Source organism: Pelobates fuscus, chromosome 1 (genome assembly GCF_036172605.1).
Source record: "Pelobates fuscus isolate aPelFus1 chromosome 1, aPelFus1.pri, whole genome shotgun sequence".
In the NCBI taxonomy this organism is placed as follows: Eukaryota; Metazoa; Chordata; class Amphibia; order Anura; family Pelobatidae; genus Pelobates; species Pelobates fuscus.
This window is the reverse complement of record NC_086317.1, coordinates 197,078,499-197,103,733: the sequence shown is the minus strand read 5'-3', so window position 1 is coordinate 197,103,733 and position 25,235 is coordinate 197,078,499. Positions and strand designations below refer to the sequence as shown.

The 25,235-nt window shown below is 41.4% G+C and overlaps 2 protein-coding genes across 2 annotated transcripts in view; one reads left to right on the top strand and one right to left on the bottom strand.

Annotated features, from left to right (window-relative positions):
• The window catches only part of ZNF593OS (ZNF593 opposite strand), a 343,969-nt gene that overhangs the window by 71,320 nt on the left and 247,414 nt on the right, over positions 1-25,235 (top strand). The window lies entirely within an intron of this gene.
• The window catches only part of CNKSR1 (connector enhancer of kinase suppressor of Ras 1), a 128,779-nt gene that overhangs the window by 44,152 nt on the left and 59,392 nt on the right, over positions 1-25,235 (bottom strand). The window contains exons 5-11 of the mRNA XM_063453225.1: positions 23,320-23,361; positions 22,895-23,014; positions 22,278-22,337; positions 12,268-12,336; positions 11,506-12,048; positions 9,175-9,230; positions 8,969-9,084 (exon numbers count right to left, since the gene is read on the bottom strand). Coding sequence (XP_063309295.1) covers positions 8,969-9,084; positions 9,175-9,230; positions 11,506-12,048; positions 12,268-12,336; positions 22,278-22,337; positions 22,895-23,014; positions 23,320-23,361 — 1,006 coding nt within the window. The remainder of the gene's footprint in view (positions 1-8,968; positions 9,085-9,174; positions 9,231-11,505; positions 12,049-12,267; positions 12,337-22,277; positions 22,338-22,894; positions 23,015-23,319; positions 23,362-25,235) is intronic.

Below are 25,235 nucleotides of genomic sequence, written 5' to 3'. Positions count from 1 at the left end.
GTTACTACCTATCAAACTTAGAAGGGTTATAAGGCCATTTCTAAACAATTTAAAGTCTGTCATTCTACAGTGAGGAAGATTATACAAAAGTGGAAAACCTTCAAGACAGTTGCCAATCTTCCCAGGAGTAGACATCCCATTAAATTCATCCCAATTGTGCAATGCTCATAGAAATTGTGAAAAACCCAAGAGTTAGATCTCAAACTCTAATGTTCTCAGTTAGCATGTTAAAGGAACACTATAGTCACCTAAATTACTTTAGCTAAATAAAGCAGTTTTAGTGTATAGATCATTCCCCTGCAAATTCACTGTCATTTAGGAGTTAATTCACTTTGTATCTGTTTATGCAGCACTAGCCACACCTCCTGGCTATGATTGACAGAGCCTGCATGAAAAAAAAACTGGTTTCACTTTCAAACAGATGTAATTTACCTTAAATAATTGTATCTCAATCTCTAAATTGAACTTTAATCACATACAGGAGGCTCTTGCATGGTCTAGCAAGCTATTAACATAGCAGGGGACAAGAAAATCTTAATTAAACAGAACTTGCAATAAAGAAAGCCTAAATAGGGCTCTCTTTACCAGGGCCGGACTGGCCCACCGGGATACCGGGAAAATTCCCGGTGGGCCGCGGCACCTGGGGCCGGTCTGACAGCCCTGATCAGACCTGTCAGTTTCTCAGCACAATTAACCTTAATTTCGGCCGCATGCCCCGCCTCCGCACACAAGCCCCGCCTCCTGAACATAGCTCCGCCTCCCTCGCATAAGATCGCCCCCACACACGTTGCTCGCCTGAAGGAAGAGGCTAAAAAATGGAAACTTCACCTACCAGGTAAGCTTCAGCCATGACAGTGATTGTGTGTGTGTGTGTCTGCGTGTCTGCTAGGGAGTGAGCTTGTCTGTGTGTGTGTGCCTGCTAGTGAGTGAGCTTGTCTGTGTGTGTGTGTGCCTGCTAGTGAGTGAGCTTGTCTGTGTGTGTGTGTGTGCGCGTGCCTGCTAGTGAGTGAGCTTGTCTCTGTGTATGTGTGTGTTCCTGCTTGTGTGTGTGTGTATGCCTGCTATTGAGTGAGCTTGTCTGTGTGCATCACAGAGGGCGCGTGAGGGAGGAGTGAGAGGCTGCAAGAACAGCCTCCCTCGCCGCCTTCTCCTTCCCCCCTCTCCTCTAGTCACCGGGATTTGATGGCAGAGCAGGCACCTGTCATCAAGGTAAGACGGTGCCTGCTCTGCCATACTGTGACAGGGCTCTTCTGGGCGAACGACCTGGTGCTGAGGGCGGGGCGGCTCTAGAGCCGCACGCCCAGCGCTGTGGCCCAAGATGGGGTGAGCCCACCAGGAAATTCCCGGTGGGCGCCCCCAGCAGGCTGGCGCCCTAGGAAACGGTGGCGCCAGCCTTGTCTGTGTGTGTGTGCCGGCTAGTGAGTGAGCTTGTCTGTGTGTGTGTGTCTGCTAGTGAGAGAGCTTGTGTGTGTGTCTGCTAGTGAGAGAGCTTGTGTGTGTGTGTGTGTGTGTGCCTGCTAGTGAGTGAGCTTGTCTGTGTGTATATGTCTGCTAGTGAGAGAGCTTGTTTGTGTGCCTGCTAGTGAGTGATTTTGTGTGTGTGTGCATTCTAGTGAGTGAGCTTGTGTGTGTGTAAGCTTGTCTGTAGTAAGCTTGTGCGTGTCAGAGTTTGTCTGTACTACATTTGTGTGTGTGTATGCCAATAAGCTTGTCTGTGCATGTCAGTGAGATTGTCTGTCAGTGAGCCTATTTGTGTGCATCTGTAAACTTGTGTATTTATGTCAATGAGCTTATATATATCAGTGAGATTGTCTATGATGCTGTGTATCAATGAGCGTATGTCAGTGAGATTGTCTGTGTCTGCATGTGAGTATGCTTACTGTATAATTAAATGTTTGACTCTGAAAGGAATATTTTATATTAGAAAAAACAAATATATATATTGACCAATAATATGTAAGGGGCTATGTCTTGCCACCCCAGATGATTGAGTCATATATAAATACATATATATATACATACAAATATATATACCGTATATACTCGAGTATAAGCCGACCCGAATATAAGCCGAGGCCCCTAATTTTATCCCAAAAAACTGGGAAAACTTATTGACTCGAGTATAAGACTAGGGTGGGAAATGCAGCAGCTACTGGTAAATTTCTAAATAAAATTAGATCCTAAAAAAAATATATTAATTGAATATTTATTTACAGTGTGTGTATAATGAATGCAGTGTGTGCGTATGTGTGTGTGTATGAGTGCAGCGTGTGTGTATGAGTGCAGCGTGTGTGTATGAGTGCAGTGTGTGTATGAGTGCAGTGTGTGTGTGCATGAATGCAGTGTGTGTGTGTGCATGAATGCAGTGTGTGTGTGCATGAATGCAGTGTGTGTGTGTGTATGAATGCAGTGTGTGAATGCAGTGTGTGCAGGGCCGGTGCAAGGATATTTGCCGCCGTAGGCAAAACATTTTTTGCCGCCCCCTCCCCCCCCCATATGTCCTGACTTCCCCTCCTCCTCCCTCAGTGGTCCTTACCTCCCCACCCCCGTGTTCCTTCACCCCCCCCCCCAGTGGTCCTGACTCACCCCTACCCTAGTGGTCCTTACCCTCCCCTCCCCTAGTGGTCCTTACTTCCCCCTCCCCTCCCATAGTGGTCCTTATCCCACCCCCTCCCTCTCATAGTGGTCCTTATCCCCCTTCTCCCTCCCATAGTGTTCCTTATCCCCCCCCCATCCCTCCCATAGTGGTCCATACACCCCCCCCCCTCCCTCCCATAGTGGTCCTTATACCCCCCCTCCCTCCCATAGTGGTCCTTATCCCACCCCCTCCCTCCCATAGTGGTCCTTATCCCACCCCCTCCCTCCCATAGTGGTCCTTATACCCCCTCCCTCCAATAGTGGTCCTTATCCCCCCCCTCCCTCCCATAGTGGTCCTTATCCCCCCCTCCCTCCCATAGTGGTCCTTATACCCCCCTCCCTCCCATAGTGGTCCTTATCCCCCCCCCCCTCCCATAGTGGTCCTTATACCCCCCTCCCTCCCATAGTGGTCCTTAACCCACCCCCACCCTCCCATAGTGGTCCTTATACCCCCCCCCCCTCCCATAGTGGTCCTTATACCCCTTTTTTTTGTTATTATTAATTTTTTTTTTATTCTTATTATTTTTTTATTATTATTTCTTATTTTATTTATATATTTTTTTTTTCGTCCCCCCTCCCTGCTTGATATATGGCAGGGAGGGGGGCTCTCCTTCCCTGGTGGTCCAGTGGCAGTTCAGTGGGGGGGAGAGGGGGGCTGGCAGAGCTGTAACTTACCTGTCCTGCAGCTCCTGTCAGCTCTCTCCTCCTCTGCGCCGTCCGTTCTGCTCTTCTGTCAGCTTACACTGTAAGTCTCGCGAGGTGCTGACCGGACGGCGCAGAGGAGGAGAGAGCTGACAGGAGCTGCAGAACAGGTAAGTTACAGCTCTGCCAGCCCCCCTCTCCCCCCAGTCTGTATTATGGCAATGCAAATTGCCATAATACAGACCTTGACTCGAGTATAAGCCGAGTTGGGGTTTTTCAGCCCAAAAAATGGGCTGAAAAACTCGGCTTATACTCGAGTATATACGGTAATATGTATTTATATATGACTCAATCATCTGGGGTGGCAAGACATAACCCCTTACATATTATTGGTCAATATATATATTTGTTTTTTCTAATATAAAATATTCCTTTCAGAGTCAAACATTTAATTATACAGTAAGCATACTCACATGCAGACACAGACAATCTCACTGACATACGCAAGCTCATATAATATGTATTTATATATGACTCAATCATCTGGGGTGGCAAGACATAGTCGTACGTTTTATATGTGACAATACGTGACGCAATGACTTATGGGGCAGGTATAGACTTTTTTCCAGGGCTGCTTTGTATCCCCAGTCCGGCCCTGCTCTTTACAGGAAGTGTTTATGGAAGGCTGTGCAAGTCACATGCAGGGAGGTGTGACTAGGGTTCATAAACAAAGGGATTTAACTCCTAAATGGCAGAGGATTGAGCAGTGAGGCTGCAGGGGCATGTTCTATACACCAAAACTGCTTCATTAAGCTAAAGTTGTTCAGGTGACTATAGTGTCCCTTTAAATGTTAAAGTTCATGACAGTACAATTAGAAAAAAACTATAAACAAGTAAGGTTTGCTTGAAAGGGTTGCCAGGAGAAAGCCTCTTTTCTCTAAAAAAGAACATGGCAGCACGGTTTAGGTTTGTAAAGTTGCATCTGAACAATCACAAGACTTCAGGAACAATGTCCTTTGGACGATGAGACCAAAATGGAGATGTTTGGCCTTAATGCATAGCGCCACTTTTGGCGAAAACCAAACAAAGCATATCGGCACAAACACCTCATACCAACTGTTAAGCGCTGTGGTGAATGGGTGATGATTTGGACTTGTTTTGCAGTCACATGGCCTGGTAACCTTGCAATCATTGAGTCATTGACTTGGATCATGCAACAGGACAATGACCCTAAGCACGCCAGCAAATCTACAACAGAATGTCTGAAAAAAACCTGAATCAATGTGTTCCAATGGCCCAGTCAAAGTTCAGTCCTCAACCCAATTGAAATGATGTGGCGGGATCTTAAGAGCTATGCAGAAACATATGCTAGCAAATCTTAATGAACTGAATCAACGTTGTGAAGAAGAGTGGGGCAAAATTTCTACACAACTTTGTGAAAGAACGATGAAGACCTACAGAAAATTATTACTAATACGTTTTTGCTGCCAACGGTGGCTTTATTTTTGTTGAATAAATCATGACAATGTAAATGTGTATCTGTGAGTGTCAGTATGCATCTGGGTGTGTCGGTGTGTATCTGTGAGTATGTGTGCATCTGGGTGTGTCAGTGTGTATCTGTGAGTGTCAGTGTGTATCTGTGAGTATGTTTGTGTGTTAGTGTGTATCTGTGTGTACCACTGCACTCAGGTTCCGCTTTTCACTCTGGCCCACAGCCTCAGAGGTGTTCTGCATTAGAAAGACACTGCTAATCCATCCAAAGACACTGCTAATCCATCCAACAATACAAGGTAATAGAATATACAGGCAACACTCCAGGTACTGAAGGTGTATTTATTGAAGGGTAGAACACCACATAAAAGTGCAACTTTTCAGCCCTAGACGGACTTAAACATGATTAAGGGCCTCTAGGGCCGAAACGTTGCACGTTTGCACTTTTAAGGTGTTCTATACTCCAATAAATATATCTTCAGTACCTGGAGTTTTGTCTGTATATTCTATTGCCTTGTATCTGTTTGTGTGCATGTGAAGGTATGTGTGTCATTTTGTGTATATTTAGGGATGTGTGTGTGCATGTGTAGGTATGTGTGTGCATATGTGTGCATATGTGTGTATATTTGTAGGTATTTGTAGGTATGTGTATATGTGTATGTAGGTATCTGTGTGTGAATGTGTAGGTATAGGTTTGTATCTGTGGGTGTACCAGTGTATGTGTGTGAAGGTATATGTTTTTCTCTGTGTGTATGTGCCAGTGTGTTATTGTGTTTTCATATCACTGTGTGTGGCCGCATATGTGTACAGCCTCCTATCCCCTAAACAAGAGTCCCCTATTCCTCCGCTGAAACCCTTTTCACCCCGCTCTAGCCCACCACCAGTGCCCCTCCCGAGATTTGGTTCTGGATCCGCCACTGCTCGGCAGTCTGTGTGTGTGTGTATGGACTCAGCTGTGTGTGTGTATGGACTCAGCAGTGTGTGTGTGTGGACTCAGCAGTGTGTGTGTGTGGACTCAGCAGTGTGTGTGTGTGGACTCAGGAGTGTGTGTGGGTGGACTCAGGAGTGTGTGTGGGTGGACTCAGGAGTGTGTGTGGGTGGACTCAGGAGTGTGTGTGAGTGGACTCAGGAGTGTGTGTGGGTGGACTCAGGAGTGTGTGTGGGTGGACTCAGCAGTCTGTGTGTGTGTGTGTGTGTGTGTGTGTGTGTATGGACTTAGCAGTCTGTGTGTGTGTGTGTGTGTGTGTGTGTGTATGGACTCAGCAGTCTGTGTGTGTGTGTGTATGGACTCAGCAGTGTGTGTGTGTGGACTCAGGAGTGTGTGTGGGTGGACTCAGGAGTGTGTGTGGGTGGACTAAGGAGTGTGTGTGGGTGGACTCAGGAGTGTGTGTGGTTGGACTCAGGAGTGTGTGTGGGTGGACTCAGCAGTCTGTGTGTGTGTGTGTGTGTGTGTATGGACTTAGCAGTCTGTGTGTGTGTGTGTGTGTGTGTATGGACTCAGCAGTCTGTGTGTGTGTGTGTGTGTGTGTGTGTGTATGGACTCAGCAGTGTGTGTGTGTGTATGGACTCAGCAGTGTGTGTGTGTATGGACTCAGCAGTGTGTGTGTGTATGGACTCCGCAGTGTGTGTGTGTGGACTCAGCAGTGTGTGTGTGGACTCAGCAGTCTGTGTGTGTGTGTGGACTCAGCAGTCTGTGTGTGTGTATGGACTCAGCAGTCTGTGTGTGTATGGACTCAGCGGTCTGTGTGTGTATGGACTCAGCAGTCTGTGTGTGTGTGTATGGACTCAGCAGTCTGTGTGTGTGTGTATGGACTCAGCAGTCTGTGTGTGTGTGTATGGACTCAGCAGTCTGTGTGTGTGTGTATGGACTCAGCAGTCTGTGTGTGTGTGTATGGACTCAGCAGTCTGTGTGTGTGTGTATGGACTCAGCAGTCTGTGTGTGTGTGTGTGGACTCAGCAGTCTGTGTGTGTGTGTGGACTCAGCAGTCTGTGTGTGTGTGTGTGTGGACTCAGCAGTCTGTGTGTGTGTGTGGACTCAGCAGTCTGTGTGTGTGTGTGTGTGTATGGACTCAGCAGTCTGTGTGTGTGTATGGACTCAGCAGTCTGTGTGTGTTTGTGTGTGTGTATGGACTCAGCAGTCTGGGTGTGTGTGTGTGTGTGTGTGTGTATGGACTCAGTAGTGTGTGTGTATGTATGGACTCAGCAGTCTGTATGTGTGTGTGGACTCAGCAGTCTGTGTGTGTGTGTGTGTATGGTCTGCAGTCTGTCTCTCTGTGTGTGTAAGGACTCAGCAGTCTGTGTGTGTGTGTGTGTGTGTGTGTATGGACTGTATCAAGGGAAATGTGTTTGTTTTTTAATAATCCTTGGTGGAAAATAATGAATTCTCCACCAGGGATTATAAAAAAAAAAACACATTGGGGCGGGGCTTAACATGCAGCAGGGGCGGGGTCAAACTGCGGTGAGGGCGGGGTTAAATTTGCCCCCCTACTTTTGTCCCTGGCCCACCATGGGTGTAATTATCACTGGGTGTAATTACCCAATTTTAAGACCTGCTAAGATCCATGTGGTGTGCAGGTCGTCATAACCCCTATAACAAGTGGATACCATGCCTGGAGATATTTTAGCCAATCTGACCAGTTATTGGCAAGACACATCACAACCAACCTGGCCCTTCCACCAACTACATCGACTACGGAAAGCATTGCAAAGTGTACTGCCTTTTATTATTTAATCAAATAAGCTTCAAACAGTCCACCATTCACCTTTGATTTATATAAAACAGATTTCCGAAATCTGATCCATTTCCTCATCCGTATACATGTATACATCATACAAGAAGAGTATACATCTTCTTGTAAGAAAGACAAATTAGATCTTTTAAGTGGAAGGGAAAAGGATCTAAAAATGTACAATATTCTGAGCAATAGGGATTACAGCAATGATTCAGCCAAAGATTTTAAGGTGAGACCACAGAGAAAGTGTTCCATAACTGAAATATGATATTGCCATTATTTATTTCATACATACCTGACTAGGATAGAGATGATACAGATAACATTACATAATATGCTTGCTATCTTAATCACTCGATTAGCTGTCAAATGTGAGCATTCTGGAAAGTTACGTCCAGATTTTCACATATGAAATGTTCTACCCTAAATCCTGAGATTTACAATGTACACTAAAGGTTAAGAATTGACATCAAGGAAAGTTGAGTTTATATCTCCCCCACCATCACTCTAATGCAAATAATCCTCACAAAAGGCTCAATTCTAATAGAAAATTACCTAAACAGAGCCCCCCTAATCATATAAAATCTAAACAATGCATCTATAGTGCTTGAATACCCTTCAAGAAGTCTGCCCTAAAACTATGAGCCAGCAACAGACCCCACAAATAGCAAACATTCACCATGCCAAAAGCCTTGTCAGCCTCTAAAGGGAGATGCATTGCAGGAATGCCAGAGGTCCTGACCTTTTGGACAAGGTCCTTCTGATGTTATCTGTAGGTTTCTGATATAAAGCCCCCACCTTTAGGGCCATTTCTTTTGAGTTTTGTCAATTTATATGGGTTAAGCCCCAAAGCAGGAATACCCATTAGTTTTCGTGAGCTAAGTACAGGAATTCAGTGGCTGAGAGAGTCAGTGTAGTGTAGTGGAAGTGAAAAGTTATGTCTGGCTGACCTCTGATAAGAAATCGAATGGTTCTAAAACAAGTAAAATCCATCTGATCCTAGAACCTTAGAATTCTTAAACATTATGAAGGCATTTCCAAGTTCCTCGGCTGTAATTTCTGAATCCAGAGTGCAAGTCAAAGATTACTTACTTGCTTGCTTCCCGTGCTGGCACTCTTCGGCTACAGCAATCTCTCCCATAATAAGCAATGGATTGGAAGTAGGCATATGTAGGCGAATGGCATGCTCTTCCATTCAAATGCTATGTTCACTCGGTTCTGGATGAGGAAGTGCCTCTAGTATGTATCAATAAGACAGCCACTAGAGGGTTATTTAACTCTGCAATGTAAACATTGCAGCTTCAAAACATGACAATATTTGATATTGCCGCGTTAAAATGACAGGATTACTGTACTCAAGTTTATTGAGATGAAATGGCCAGTGTGCCTTTGGTGGTAGAGTTTAAATTAGTCTTACAGATAGATGTATGAGTAAAGATATTTACACAAAATTATTTTTGTCTTACCTTCCCCACTTTGGAGCTCTATATGCAGAGGAGAAGAAGGATGTGTGGATTTAAACAAGTTGCTGTCAGAAAGTGTGTGCCGCAGGTTCACAGAAGATTGTGGGCTAAGGAAAATACTGATAAAGAGAGTGAGAAAGATCACATGAAAAATAGAAGGATCAGTAATAGAGGAGATATATACAGTGTCAAGGACATGCTTCTCTTACGTTTCGGTCTGTGAATTCTCAGATCCACTTCGTTGACGAGTAGTGAATTGGGTAGTCTGAAAGAAAAATGATAAAGCATTAAGTAATAGGCAGGAAGTAAATAAAATTGGAAGATAGCACAAACACATAAGAATGGCTAAACACAAAACAAAAATGAAAAAATCTGCTTTATAGCTTCACAATATGTCCAACTACTTCATCTTTCTGAAGTGGTTATTGAACAAAGATTCTCTCTGTAGCCTTTCTTTTTAAAGTACTGTAGCATCTGGTGACCACACACGAGGCTCCAGCTTCCAGCGGGATATACCTTTAGCGTTCCTCTGAATTTAGACCGTGGAGGGTCAGCTTCAGTGCACGAAGCAGACGATGTCTCCTTTGTAGAAACTGGTAACCCACCTGATTATCTGGCTGGCTCAAGTGCTTACTATGCTGTTTGAATTGTCCTTAGAGATAAGTACCACGTTTTTATCTTGTAAGAGTTTTTGATTGTTTTTTTTTTTTTTGTTTTTTTTATAAGGGTATGAAACATACAGTGTTACACTATTTTCCTTCATTTTTAAGGTATAGTCAGTGTACTACATGGTTCACCACAGAAGTGGACACAGAAATTGGCTTTACCCTTTTTATTATCATTTCTATTATTGGAATTCATAAGAACTTATTGATACCCAATCTGGATCTCAGATTATACAAGTTGTTTTTTTTTTTTTTTATCCCGGAGAATATCTCACAGGGAGATATCTACTAAGCACTGACTCTGTGGATTGCATTTCTTTTTAAAGTATTTGATAGAGACAAAAAATACACCCCCCCCACCCTCCCCACACACACACACACACAAAAAAAAAAAAAACAACGTATGTGTGCGTTAAGGGCTTAAATGTCTTTCTCACTAGCAATATCAGTTTTGTGCAACTTTTGGCATAAGCACACACCACATTAACCCCAGATACAGTAGACAACAGTTGCTCACTGCTACCTGGGGTAACATTGATAAATATATGCAAGAGGTTGCCTGCCCCTGCTGGTCATTAATTCCAGTCATTTTCAGGGAGATTCTGGCAAAGATTAGCAGGAGTTATAATATACATCTGATGTAATAGCATGGCAAATCAACCACTTATACTAAACAGCTTATATATAATATAACTCCAATCAACCTTATCAAGAACCTGATTAGAATTTTTTTTACACAATAGCGTTTTATACTAAGCCATCATTTTTTACAAACTGCTTTTGAACTAATACAACCCTATAGCAAAATTCTTTTTAGCAATTCCTAAATCCCAATAATGCAGCCCATCTTTATGAGAAAGTTTAGAATGGAAATGTGTCCTCTATGCATCTGTATGAGAATCAGTTGAATCACATTATTTCTATGCAACAAAATTGTGCACAAATTATATATATAGTAAGAAGAAACAGACATCAAACATAATTATACTTTATTCTTTATTTAGAGTTGCTTATTTTTTATATCTTTATTAGGGGGAATGGGGAAAGGTTGGAATGCAATCTACAGTCTAACAACAAAATAATAGAGACATAATTTGATAGGACTGCATACACTATAGTTAATAAGGAAATGCTATGTATTGATGAAAATATGTAAAATAGAGGGTCCTCTATTTAATGTCAAATAGAAGGCACCAAATAAAGGTGACATAAGTGTTGTTGCTCACTGAAGAGAAAACCAATATGGTCTCACACAACATCAGCTCAATGAACTCAAATATGAGGTTACAAATATTCAGCGGTACAATATGAAAATCAAGCTAGAGGTTAAGCGACAATGTTGTGTACAGAGATAGGCTGATACTTTAGTACAGAAGGCAAATTGAGCCCTAATGGCATATTTTCACACAAGCTTTCAATAATGAACTTATTTTAAAACAGATAAGCCTCAGATGAAAATGCTTTCTTGGTCCTATCTGCTCGCTACTGAGTTAGTAAACTGATATATAAAAGCAACTGTACTGCATAAAGTAAAAGGACTGCTCCGGGCACCATAACCCCTTCATCACAATTTTACCTTAAGGGGTTAACCCAATTGAGGGGAAACGGTATCTCATACTGAGCCAGTTGGTCTAAAATATGACTAGTAGATTTCCCCCAGTGCACTTGTGAGTTTTTTCAATGCATTTTAATATTCAATTGAAAAACTAATGTGGATGGATTGCACAATATGATTTATACCATTCTCTCTTGGATTAAAAATAAATAAGCTATATCCTGTTAAAAGGTGCACAAAAGATACAAATAATATGATTGGGAGAGTTGTATTAATTTTTTTTTTTTTTTTTTTTTAAAAAGCATTAAATGTATACCTACCCCAAAGTTTACTTCTTCCACACTGGAGAGAGACTCTACCGGCAGGTTTTGGGAAGTTGACTGATCAGGAGGGTATGCAATGATGGGTTGAGCATGGTTGATGGATTTGATTTGGGAGTGAGATATAAGATTTGTTCCAGAGGTGTGTGGTGTCACTTGTGAAGAACCAAGCAGTATCTCATTAGTTAGACAAATGTTCTTTGTAGGGGTAGCTGGGGCACTGCAAGTTACTAATAAGTTGGTGACTGCACAATCTGTTGGTGTGCTGGGTTCACTTTTAACTCTTGGTGAGGAAGATCCTATGCGTTTTATTTGGAGGCTTAGGGTTCTCTGCTTTGTAGGTAAAGATGCTGCTCCACTGATATTTAGCAAAGTGTGACCAGTATGATCTTGCAGTGGTGATGAGGTAACCTGACGTTTCGGTAACGTTGGGTCAGTAGGCGTTTGTGGTGCAGATGCTACAGAGACTTTCTTTAGAACAAGAGACACACAATCTGTTTTTTCTAGTAGTTTCCACACTAGGTTCTGCCGTGTCCAACCAACCTGCAAATCAATTAAACGTCAACCAAGCTTCTCTTACAAGATTATGAGTACATCCACTTAACATAAAATTGTGTTGACTAGGTTAAATTATATTAACTAATATTTTCTTCTGTATTCTTGTAAAATAATATTTAAAAAAATTCACATCACTTTAACTCAATCAACATTTATGTTCCTTCTCCTATTCTTAGTCCCAGAAATTCCTTTAATATTACTTACCACTGTTTGCTCATTAACTTTAATTATCTCATCTCCTGGGAGGATTCTGTCACAGCGTCCAGCAGGAGACTAGCAGTGAGGGAGACAGCACATAAAATCTTATCAATATGTAAACAAAAGGAAGATGGGAGAATGATATATAAGTTCAGTAGGGCTGAAAGAGCAGGGAATGAACCCGGATAATGAAGTAGTTAAAAGAGGAGGACTAGCTCTTGACCCAGAAGTATGGTTAGAGAATAATTTAACACGTAACTTTTAATATAGTATTTAGACAAAAAGAGTATAAGTGGATACAATCTATGGTATTGCCACTAGACGGAGACAAAACTTAAAGAAAAAGATACTTAGTGATCTATTCACAATATATACAGTGTTGTAAAAAGGGGAAAGAACAAAAAATAATATATATATATACATATACATATATGAGTTTACTATGGGATGTGTATAGAATTAAATAGATAGTAGCAAGCTGTATTCAATGAATATGCAGTGTTCTGTAGGAAATCAAATAAGCAATATGTAACAGTTTGTCACTAAAATGCAACATAGTATGATAACATTATGTTTGCTATGTGATGTCAGGGGGGACCCTCGGCAATATGGGAATGCAAGCAGAGTACAGCGGCTACTGAAACAGTGAGGGATGAAGTCCTAGAAACAACTGTTGGTGTAGAGTAAACCATGTTGATAATGGAGATGGTGAAAATATCGGTATGCTGGTATATATAAATGCTAAATCTGGGCCTTCAAGGGCACCTATGCTGGATTGTCAGAACTAGATCTAACTGGCACTGGATGGCACTGCCGCTAATTATCACCATTATAGTATACAGTATCACGTAAAAAACGTCGGGAAAATAATTCTGCTTCAAATATATTGACATAGTCTGTGGCTTTGTAGGCACCTGTAAAGAAAGAAAATTAAAAAACCTATCCCTGAAATAATAATACTGCAAGGATTTGATAGTCTGTGCCTTCCAGGGCACCTGAGAAAGAAAGTAACTATCTCTATCTGTAAATAAGAAAATGTATTTGCTATCACTGAAATAATAATACTGCAAGGATTTGCTAGTCTGTGCCTTTAAGGGCACCTATGAGAAAGACAGTCTATCTCTATGGAGCAGAACAAAAGAAAGTCTATTCACCCTGGTCAGACCGCTGCTGAAGAATTCAATGCAGGAAGGTCTGTGAGGATACACGTACTGCTTTTACACCAGTGATCATGGTCGGTCAGTAAATGATCTGCAGTCTAATCTGTGTGAATGATGGAGCCCAACGAGCGTTTCGCCATGTTTCGTTTCGCCATAAATGTATGTGTGAATTTTATACATAACATGTTACAATATATACACAAAAATTATATAATACATATATTCTTTATTATATATATATATATATATATACACACACACACACACACACACACATACATAATATACATAAAAGAACAGAAACATACTATTTCTCTCAATGGATGGCCAGTAATAGTCTGAGAGCATCAGATTTCACTCTCAATCTACCACTGGCTGCCAGGGGCATCGCTGGGAGGGGCATACAGGGGGCCATGGCATCCCTGTGCACCCCTACATCATGCAATGCCCCCCCCCCCCTTGTGTCCCCCATTTGAAATTGATGCTGGGGGCACTGAGTCTCCCTTCAAAAGCTGCAGAAGCTTGCCTGATGGGTCCTCCAAACCGGTGGCAGCCCCTACCTCCATCTGTCTTTGAAGAATGTAATCATAGCTGGAAGTTCCCACGTGCAGCCAGAGGGGGCACTCAGCTGGGAGGACTTCCTCCTGGGTCCCAGAGAGCAGCGCAGGGGAGAGACAGGGAGAGGAAGCTCAGCTCTGCACAGAGGCATCCAGGCAGCTGCTGGTAAGTGTGAGTCAGTGTGTGTGTGGTGTCAGACTGTGTGTGTATGGGTCACTCTGTGTAGGGGAGGCAGTCTGTGTGTGTATGGGTCAGTCTGTGTGTGTGTGTGGGTCAGTCTGTGTGTGCATTGGGGGGGATCAGTCTGTGTTTGCATGTGTGGGGAGGCAGTCTGTGTGTATGTGTTGGGGGGTCAGTCTGTGTGTGTATTGGTAAACCTGTGTGTGTGTGTGTGTGTGTGTATGGGTCAGTCTGTGCAACCCCAATATACATACACTCACACTGCATCCCCTAAATGCACACACACACACTTTACAGGCCCACACGCAATCTCAAAAGCTCCTATACATGCGGTTACATTAAAGCCCATCAAGTGGCCTGTGCACTTAGGGCCACCTGATGAGCATGTGTCTTCAGGGGCCCAAATAATTTTGCATTAGGGCCCTCTCTACATTAGTTCCGCTACTGTGCAGCAACTTCCCCCTCACACAAGCTACACCCAGCCTCCCTACCTTTGGTAGAGCTGAATTAATCTTTCCCAGGCGTCCAGTGTGTCTCCTCTCTAATATTTCTGCAGTTTCTCTCTGCTCGCCTCACTGTAGTGATGCCGGGGCCGGAGTGACATCATGTAACTAAACAGCATACGAAGGAGCAGAGAGAAACTGCAGGAAGGTTACTGCTCCCTAGCTCGCTGCCTCCATGCTCCCCGCGGCAGCAGGCTTCAATGTTTTCTGCACGGCTTAGCAAAGGGCTGACAAATCCTAGGTGCCAGGGCAACATTTCTAGCTGCCATGGTGACCTGGCGCCTGTGATTTGTTAAGCCCTGTGTATGTATGTGTGTATACATATATAAAGTTGCAAGAATGATATGGATTTCTGCACAAATTGGTCATAAAATGTGATCTGATCATCATCTAAGTCACAACAATAGACAATCACCGTCTGCTTAAACTAATAACACACAAAGAATGAAATGTTGCCATGTTTTTATTGAACACACCATGTAAACATTCACAGTGCAGGTGGAAAAAGTATGTGAACCCTTGGATTTAATAACTGGTTGAACCTCCTTTGGCAGCAATAACTTCAACCAAACGTTTCCTGTAGTTGCAGATCAGACGTGCCCAACGGTCAGGAGTAATTCTTGACCATTCCTCTTTACAGAACTGTTTCAGTTCAGCAATATTCTTGGGATGTCTGGTGTGAATCGCTTTCTTGAGGTCATGCCACAGCATGTCAATCGGGTTGAGGTCAGGACTCTGACTGGGCCACTTCAGAAGGCGTATTTTCTTCTGTTTAAGCCATTCTGTTGTTGATTTACTTCTATGCTTTGGGTCATTGTCCCGTTGCAACACCCATCTTCTGTTGAGCTTCAGCTGGTAGACAGATGGCTTTATGTTCTCCTGCAAAATGTCTTGATAAACTTGGGAATTCATTTTTCCTTTGATGATAGCAATCCGTCCAGGCCCTGATGCAGCAAAGCACCCCCAAACCATGATGCCCCCACCACCATACTTTACAGTTGGGGTGAGGTTTTGATGTTGGTGTGATGTGCCTCTTTTTCGCCACACATAGTGTTATGTGTTTCTTCCAAACAACTCAACTTTGGTTTCATCTGTCCACAGAATATTTTGCCAGTACTGCTGTGGAACATCCAGGTGCTCTTGTGCAAAGTTTTATTTGGACAGCAGTGGCTTCCTCTGTGGTATCTTTCCATGAAATCCATTCTTGTTTAGTGTTTTACGTATTGTAGATTCGCTAACAGGGATGTTAGCATTTGCCGGTGACTTTTGTAAGTCTTTAGCTGACACTCTAGGATTCTTCTTCACCTCATTGAGCAGTCTTCGCTGTGCTCTTGAAGTCATCTTTACAGGACAGCCACTCCTAGGGAGAGTAGCAGCAGTGCTCAACTTTCTACATTTATAGACAATGTGTCTTACTGTGGACTGATGAACAGCAAGGCTTTTGGAGATACTTTTATAACCCTTTCCAGCTTTATGCAAGTCAACAATTCTTAATCGTAGGTTGTAGCGGAGAGGTAGTATAATCCACAGTATCTCCACTGGGTAACAGGAACAGCATAAAATAATCCAGGCAAAATAAGTACAGCATGCAGTAATCGTTGTATAAATCCTTCCTTCCCAAGAACTAGACGACACATAGGCTGGGAGTCAACTGAGGTTTTAATCACAGGTCACAGTATTTATGTGGTTCCCCATGCAAGGGGTTTCCATACTGACATTACAGGGGTTGTACAGTAGGGGACTACATGGGGAACTTAACAACCAAGACCTTTCTCCCATCATGCACTGCTGTACGAGAGGGATACTCCCACTAGAATATCCAGTTAAGTGGATTATCCCTCCGTGCAGCAGAACTGATATTTCACATAAAAATATATAACTTTTACACAGTTCATGCTATATTACCGAATGACTGTTCGGTAGATAGCTGGGGTCTGAGTGCACACTTCGTGAAAGTACCGCTCAGATCCCAGCACATTTAGCCGAACGCCGCACAAATTACCATCCAATATACACTTTGCATCAAATACACGAATACATCCGTGGGGTTAACATACCGAAAGCACGGTGCTCCCGAACAGCCTGGAATTCCAGCGGTATTCGTGCCGTTGAGTACCTGATTTTAGTTCCAGGCACACAACGACAAAATACCGCTGGGCTAACAAAGGATCCAAGATGGCCGACCACCGCATGGCCGGTAGCCGAACGGCAGCCACCCTGAATCTAATATAACTACCGAAAGATACAATGTTGCAAAGTTTAATGGGAGCCACACGACCTCCTGTGTGTGGTCTCCCATTCAGTAGTTTGTTTATTTCACGAACAGTGTTGAAATTCACCGTTCGTGAAACTACTGTATGAATGCTGGTGGCTTTCATGCCGCCAGCATACGAATGCTCTTGTTCGCATAAAATCAAAAATAGGTATACGCTTGGTTCTAACATTCTTAAAGCTACAGCAAGCAATACATTAATACAACTACAGTCTTAAGTGGCTAGTTTTGCCACATGGGTCTTCTGAGAGCTCTTTTGTGCGAGGCATCATTCACATCAGGCAATGCTTCTTGTGAAAAGCAAACCCAAAACTGGTGTGTGTTTTTTATAGGGCAGGGCAGATGTAACATGCGGCAGCCAGCTTCAATGTTTCCTGCGCGGCTTAGCAAAGGGCTGGTATACACACACATTTATACACATTTTATAACTGCCACTCTACTTTTGTCACTGGCCCCTCATGTGAAAGAAAAAGGTTGCATTCCAGGGTGGTTTGTCATGCATGCGCAAAGCAGTCGTTCGTGCATCATGACATATGGTGTTACGTCCGGCATGTTTCTTGCATGCGCGGTCACCTGATTAGATGCGAATTCCGGTGGATTTAAAAAGAAGAAGACCGGGAAAGAAGATAGAAGCTCCTGAGGAAGTCGGATGATCGACGAAACAAGTTGAGCCCTGTTGTGAAGACCCCTAAGAATTGGTATAAGCAGTCTTTGAACTTATCTGGAAGATATGTGCACTTTATTATTCTGCACTTTATTCCATGCTGTGAATATGGTCGGTGTGCTGTGTGGGGATAGTTGATGTCAGTGACTTTTCACATAGTCACTTTAAGCTCCTTTTCCAGCCTTACTTATTAAATGTGTGCAGTTTATATTCTTGCACTTTATTCTAAGCTGTGAATTTTGTACTTTATGTTGTGAAGGGATAGTTGGTATCAGTGGCTTTTTAAAGTCACCTTTAGCACCTTATACTTCCCTTTACTTAAACAGCATTTTCCTGCACTTTCAGATTTGCACTTTATATTGTGATATATAAGCTGCTAGCCAGAAGGGTTCATAGCCTATAGCCCAGGCTTTCTAATATTGATTGCCTTATTGCAGTTGTGTGTCAATATCCATCCATATATTTTTAACTATCTCAATAAATTGTACATTGTTTTACTAACTTTTTTTGCTCTTTTGTCTTTCCGTTTCCTCTCTACTCTGAGACAAAGCTGCTAAATATGAATCCTGGAGATGCCACTGCTGGTTGCCTGATTAATCCTTCCTTATACTACAGATGTAAAGAGGAAGTAAACCAAGGGACACCAATGTCATGGCTAGAACCCCAACTTCAGGGTTAAATTATCACAAAATGGTTTAACCCCTGAAGTTAAAAGATTCCTACCCCCATAACAATACCTTCAAACAGGCTAACGTTGTGATAGAGGTGAGAGTGTTTCATTCAGAATAAACAAATTAACTTATTTAAGAAGAAAAGAAACACCATGTAGTCAACGTTTGAGTCCCATAACCAGTTTTGTCATGACAGATAAAATGAATGAAGCCGATACATTTGCTCTGTTACATCTGTATAAAACAATGCAGTTATTTTTGTTTATTTTAAAGTCTTGTGAGTGTACATGTATATCTGCTTACTATATTGGTGCAATGCATGAAATGTTTTCCAGGGCTGTTTTTTTTCTAATCAATCCAGCCCTGAATAAAAGACCACTAAATGCATCCAGAAAACCTAATCTCAGTGAAATGGTTTGGGCGCAGTGGTTCTACAGTTTTAATCCTACCAAGGTTAAACACAAGTATAATGGCTGTCAGGAAGAGGGGATTCCCTTTGTACTGCTGCCACGAGACTCCCTTTGTACTTCTGCCACACTCACAACCAATTGCATTTAATGCTTTCCTATGTGCTGCATTTGGTCACATGACCATGTTTCACCTGGTTGATGTAGATGGGCTTTCTCCTGCAGCTAGTGGGGGTCCTCTAACTCTAGAAATAGGGAATATAGGTTTACAACGCTAGGGTTTCTTTAAGGGCATGCAGAAAGAGAAAGATAAATCAGTTACTGACGTAGATGTCCAAATATAACTTGCTGTGGATAACCTACGAAGTATGCTATTGGCAGAGCAAGCCTTATGACTGTAGAAGTGTAAATTTAGATATGAAAAAAAGCCAGCTAGCAGAAAACACTGGAGAACCTCTTCCGGCAACAACCAATGAATGTTGATGTTTCACCTGTAATGAATGCAAGCACTATCAGTACAACAAGCATCTTGTAGATTTTGTAGGGGACATGTGTATGAAACAAAATCTGTGGCAGTAGGAAAAAAACAAGTAAGACTAATTTATCGTTTAAGCAAAAGAGGAAAGCTGTAAAAAGCATCAAACTTACAGGATTCATCAATAAGAAAAAAATTTAATAAATGAATAGGAGGTTTAAATTGCCAGGTATCTGCAAACTTAAAGAGGAGATTAAGATACTAAAGAGTTTATAAAACCAAAATGTACTTGTAAAACCCAGTAAAAATGTCATCAGTAATACAGCAGTGTATTGATTTTTTTAAATCAACAAACCCCACCATAACATATATGTAAAGTGCCCAGTGAGCACAAGTCATTACTCATGGCAAGAATATTGTGAATGTGATGTATGTACTGGATACACGCAATGCTTACCCAGTAGAGGTACTGATTTATGAAGTGAACGGTGTCTGGGAAGTAATGGTTTAAATCCTATTGGTATCAAGAAAATACCCTGGTATGGTACAGCAATTAAGGCATGTTTTCCTGTTTGTAAACCAAATAGTGTAGAGGAATGTACAACCGGTCTATGATCTCTGATTCTGAGATCCATTGATAATTTATTACTGAGACCTTTATTACTGAGACCTCGCATAAACTGCCGGAGAGAGCTGAGATACATCACAACATTTTTAATGTATATTATAATTTCAATGAGGGGTCTCCAAAGTGATTTTAGATGTTGAAATGAACCTTTCCTAAGACAGAACACACTATTGCATTGTTTTCAGATGTTAGTTTTTGGGGGGGTCACTATGTATGAAATATAAATCATGTTTGGGCTTAGCAAATGACCTGTGTAATGTATTTAGAAAGCCAAATTTAAATTGTCGTGGATTTTAATTTTTCTTACCAAAAGCTGTAGTACTTTGCTAGTACAATGAGCATTACAGTTTTCTGTAAATGTTTCTCTTTTTCTTTGTATCTGTTTTGTGTTTGTATGTAAATTTGTTTGTAAAATATTTGGGTTTTTTTTGCACTATTTGTGTTCATAATAAATGTTTATTTATTAAGTAATGCCACTTGTCTGGTATATGAATCATGTTACTGTACAGATTCATATTATAATACCATTGTTTCATAGATATTTTTGCTAAAATGTGTTTTGTGGGTTTTTAATCTAATTTGGTTGGAGCAACTAATGGTAGACATCCCATTCATAAAATGTCTTCATAGTGGAAGTTTTTATACTATAACAGAGGTGGATGGTGGGTTTTTTATGATTGTTCTGAATCTAGTGCAGACAAGTAGTGATTTTTTACCCTTTTGCCCACTGAAAGCATTTATGCCAGCCTCGGAGTGGTGGTGTTTGTGACAAAGGGTCACAGAAATAATTTAATATAATTAAATTATAATTCCACTGTCATTTTATATATGGAAAACACTATGGGCCCTCTCTTGTGATTTTATTTTCATAAGACCGGCACTGCAAGCATCATTAGAGGAATATCCTACACGTGGGGAGTTAAAATACCACTGTATGCTGCTTTACTCAGAGCTGGTCATAGCTCTTTAAATTGTAAGTTGGCACTCTTAGGACCTCAGTGTTGTCTGTTGTTGCAGTATTACCAAAGTTATTGCACCATTGGGTTTTTCCATCTTTTATATATTTTATATGCTGACGTCTGTCTGGGATGGTGTAAAGAATATTGTGAAGACACCTCCAATTGTCCAGCAATATCCTACATGTGGGGAGTACTAAATACCACTGTATGCTGTTTTACCTAGAGCTGGGCTTAGCTCTTTAAATTGTAAGTTGGCACTTCTCCACGTCTGTGTTGTTCGTGATCCTTTCCGCATTACGGTTTTGCACTATTGGTCTCCCCTCTCTGCTTTTGTATTCCATATTCGACTACTGAGATCCCAAAAAAAGAACCTAAGAACACTCACTCAAGGTCCACATTGTACCTAAGACTTTTTCATCTCCCTTTATTTTATCTAGCGCACCCTGTATTTGTTGTCTTTTGTTCTCTCCATTCTTTGAAGGGTTTGAGGGTTACCCTTCCTTTCAGGTGTGCAGCTCTATCCCCCCTTGTGATCAGTACTGTAGCGCTGTTCCCCTCCCTTTCTATTTACTACATAATGTTGCTGAACCTAGACCTGACCAACTGCAGCAATCCCAGATCATAGCACTGCCACCACAGGCTTGTACAGTAGGCACTAGGCATGATGGGTGCATCACTTCATCTGCCTCTCTTCTTACCCTGATGCTCCCATCATTCTGGAACAGGGTAAATCTGGTCTTGTCAGACCAAATTACCTTCTTCCATTACTCCAGAGTCCAATCCTTATGCTCCATAGCAAATTGAAGCCTTTTTTTCTGATTAGCCTCACTGATTAGTAGTTTTCTTAAGGCTACACAGCTGTTCAGTCCCAATTCCTTGAGTTCCCTTCACATTGTGCATGTGGAAATGCTATTACTTTCACTAGTAAACATAGCCCTGTAGTTTTTCTACGTTGTGATTTCACCAAACGTTTAAGTGATCATCAATCAGGATTTTTTTTTCCTGACCACATTTCTTCCTCGAGGCGATGATTCCCCACTATCTTTCCAGGTTTTAATAAAGCATTGGACAGATCTTAACCCAATTTTAGTAGTTTCTGCAATCTCCTTAGATGTTTTCTCTGCTTGATGCATGCCAATGATTTGACCCTTCTCAAACAGACTAACATCTTTTCCACAACCACGAAATGTGTCTTTCGACATGGTTGTTTAAGAAATGAGAAGCTTCTCATTGCATCAGTTGGGGTTAAATAACTTGTTGCCAGCTGAAAGATAATTGCCCATGCAGTAACTATCCAATAGGAGGCTCCTACCTTGGTGGCGACTTTAATTTTGGCCATGCAGTGTGTATATCAAAAACTTAAAAAAATTACAAAATGTAAACAAATATTTTTCATAATATTAAATAATTGAAAAAATGTATCCAAAAATCTTAAATCATTTGGAAGGCTTATCCAAAAGTATTGAATTGAAGCCTTAGTATGTAAAGTCCAGTTTAGTCTAAAATATTAAGTTTTTTAAGAAAATGCTTACAATTTACCTCTAATTCTGTCCCACAGACAAAATGCAATCCAGAAGATGTGGATTTAATGTTAATTCCCTGTAAAGAAAAAAAGCACATTTGCAATGTGTAGTGTGTAAGGACCTTGCTCTTAGTGCAATATAAATCAGTATTGATAAATAAATAACATTACAGCAACCATGCAGTTCATCTTTGATCTGGCAATGTTTCAACATAACCATAAATACTTGAGATGAATTAAAGGTCATAAAAGTGCATTTGTTTGGTAAATTCATCAATTATTTTTTCTAGATTTTTCTATATTTTAATATCTATTGATCCACACTGTCATACTCATGACGCATAACATAATAATGTTGTCCTACTCCCCTAGATACTCAGTTATTTTTGCTTTTCATACACTCATATGGCTATTTTTGAGTTACTCACAAATGATAAATCGGAAAACAATTCATGTACTCAATCATTACCATGCATACCTACTCTGTGTCACTTCTTGGAAAGGTCTCACCCTGTCCATCTAGAGTTTCATCTAAACTCCTTCCTCATGCATCACTCACTCATATTTAGCATTGCAGTTTCACCTGCCCAGCCACCATTTATATCTCCCACCTTGTGTAACAGGGATATCTTACCAATTTGGAATCAGGTTGTTCAGGGCTTATATGTACAAGTTCAAGTGTTGCTGTCTGATTCAAGAGAATAGTGGGGCTACAGTTTAGAATGCTCTTGCAAATCCCACAAATACTTTGGCACTGCAAATATAGAAAAATGCTGTGATACCATAAATCAAAATATTATACCAACACATTATCGGCCATTACATTACAATTCCCTAAAAAGCTCGATTGCAGAATATCAAAACATTACATTTTAGAAAGCACATTAAAATGTATGTTAGCAAAAAAAAAAAAACAAGAAGCAGTAGCAATCATACTTAAAAGAGATCACATTGGATGCATGTGTACAACAAAGTTTAAAAAAAACTGTTTAAATGTATGCATACATCAAAGAGTTTGTCATAAGTTTTGAAAGCTGTAATGCATGTTTAGGAACTCACAATTGTTAAAATCTTATTCTCGATCTCCGTGTCAGACCAATCCTGAAAGAAAATGATGCAAGATGAGGCAGATAGATAGTGTGGGGTTAGGAAATCAATTAGCTATTTTAGTCTTGGTGTAGAGACTAGGTGCTCGTCCGGTTCTGTGCTGGTTTATCTTTATATTCCTATATGCAGAACTAGGCTTCCAAAATCTTTTTTCAGTATTGTTGAGGAACATCCACTAGGGACTCAATGTATGAAACAGTCTGACACATTAAGACTAACACTCCAAGAGCATTAACAGATGGCACACTTTCATACTACTGTTCTTGCTAGCGTACCTCATGCCAGTTTTAAATCTGTTTCCTTCCCATTTTTACTGATTAGAAAATAAGGAACATCTTACTTAGATGTTGGAACATGGTGTCCTGTATTCCCAGAAAGTTTCCTCTGTCTGCACTTACTAAGCTTGTTTTGCAGATTAAGTTTTGTGCAACATGATCCCAAGTTATAAAAATAAATTGCTCTCTCAAAACACACTCCTGTGTAGTTGCTTTAGTTTTAAACTACAAAATGGGGTCTAACCAAATGTTAATTACACATAAATAATGTTGTCAACACATTATTTATGTAATGATAGACTCAGTTTAAATAATACTCAGTACTCCTGTCTACTGCAACTTTCAATACAATGCAGAGGTAGACAAGCATGAGGTTATAATCCCTATGTTCCAGTAATTCTAGACTCTAGATCTGTAAGGTCATGGAACCTCTAAGTCTCTTTCTTTGTCTTTGAACACATAAGTGTGACGAGACCAATCTCGCCACATTGCATTGGATAAGCCTATTTGCCAGCTCCTTCCGCATGACTATGACCCTGGGAGATTGGGCCCTTTAAAAACAGTATTCAGCCATACCAGAGTGTATGTCACTACTTCTGGCCCTTTAAATACTGTGGGGAAGGATTGGTACTTTTTATATGGCGCTTCGGATGCAGCCGAAGTGGCCTCCATTCGACAAAGGAACACGTGGCGGCGGCCATTTTAATTTCGTCGAACACGGTCAGCGGTGTATGCTAAGAAATTCATGGAACTAAAATCGGCTACGCAAATACATGAACACCGCTGACCCTTACCATCTCCTCCACTTCGACGCTTCGGTTAAAGTCGAAGTGCGTTCGACAATTCGAACACCATGTTACACTGTGCTATTTGCACGAATGGGGCCCGTTCGTGAATTCGAAGGGGACTTAGTCGTTTTTCTGCATGAAATAAACCGACCGCACAGCCCAAATCTATGGAACTGTTTTGGGCAGGAAAATGTGCTTGCGGTCGGTCATAAAGGACCGTCTATCTTTTTTTTTAATATATATTTTTGTTGTGCAGGTAGTTACAACAGTGCCTGTCTTGCCACAACAGTATTTGCAAACTCAATCAGCATTGTTAAATAGAGATTGTGACATGTTTTGCTTGCACAGTTTTTGGTAATTAATGTGGGAGTGTGTGAGGTTTTGCATGCTGTATATAGATTAGTTTGTGTAAGGTAAAGCTATATAAACGTTAAGAACAAGCTATTCTGGGTGTCAACATAATCAGTAAGATTGGTCTTAAAGCCGAAGTTAGAGTGGGATATTATCCTTGCCATCTACAGTGTGGGTGAGCATGTGTAAGTCATAATATACTTAAGATTAACAGTGTCCACTTTAGGGTTGTCAGAGTCCATGCTGCCAGTAAGTTTCAGTAGATGGGCTGGTGGGTTCGTGGTTTGCCGGCCTCAGCCAATACCTCGTGCATACCATAGTGGGGGGTCGGGTTCCAGGTCGGCTTTGACAGTGCCCCTCTCCGATGTGCAGGAGTGTGTGTTGCGTTGATGGTGGTGCAGACGATGTTTGCAGTGTGACATTACCCCGTCCCTTCGGCTCAGGGCTGTAAAGT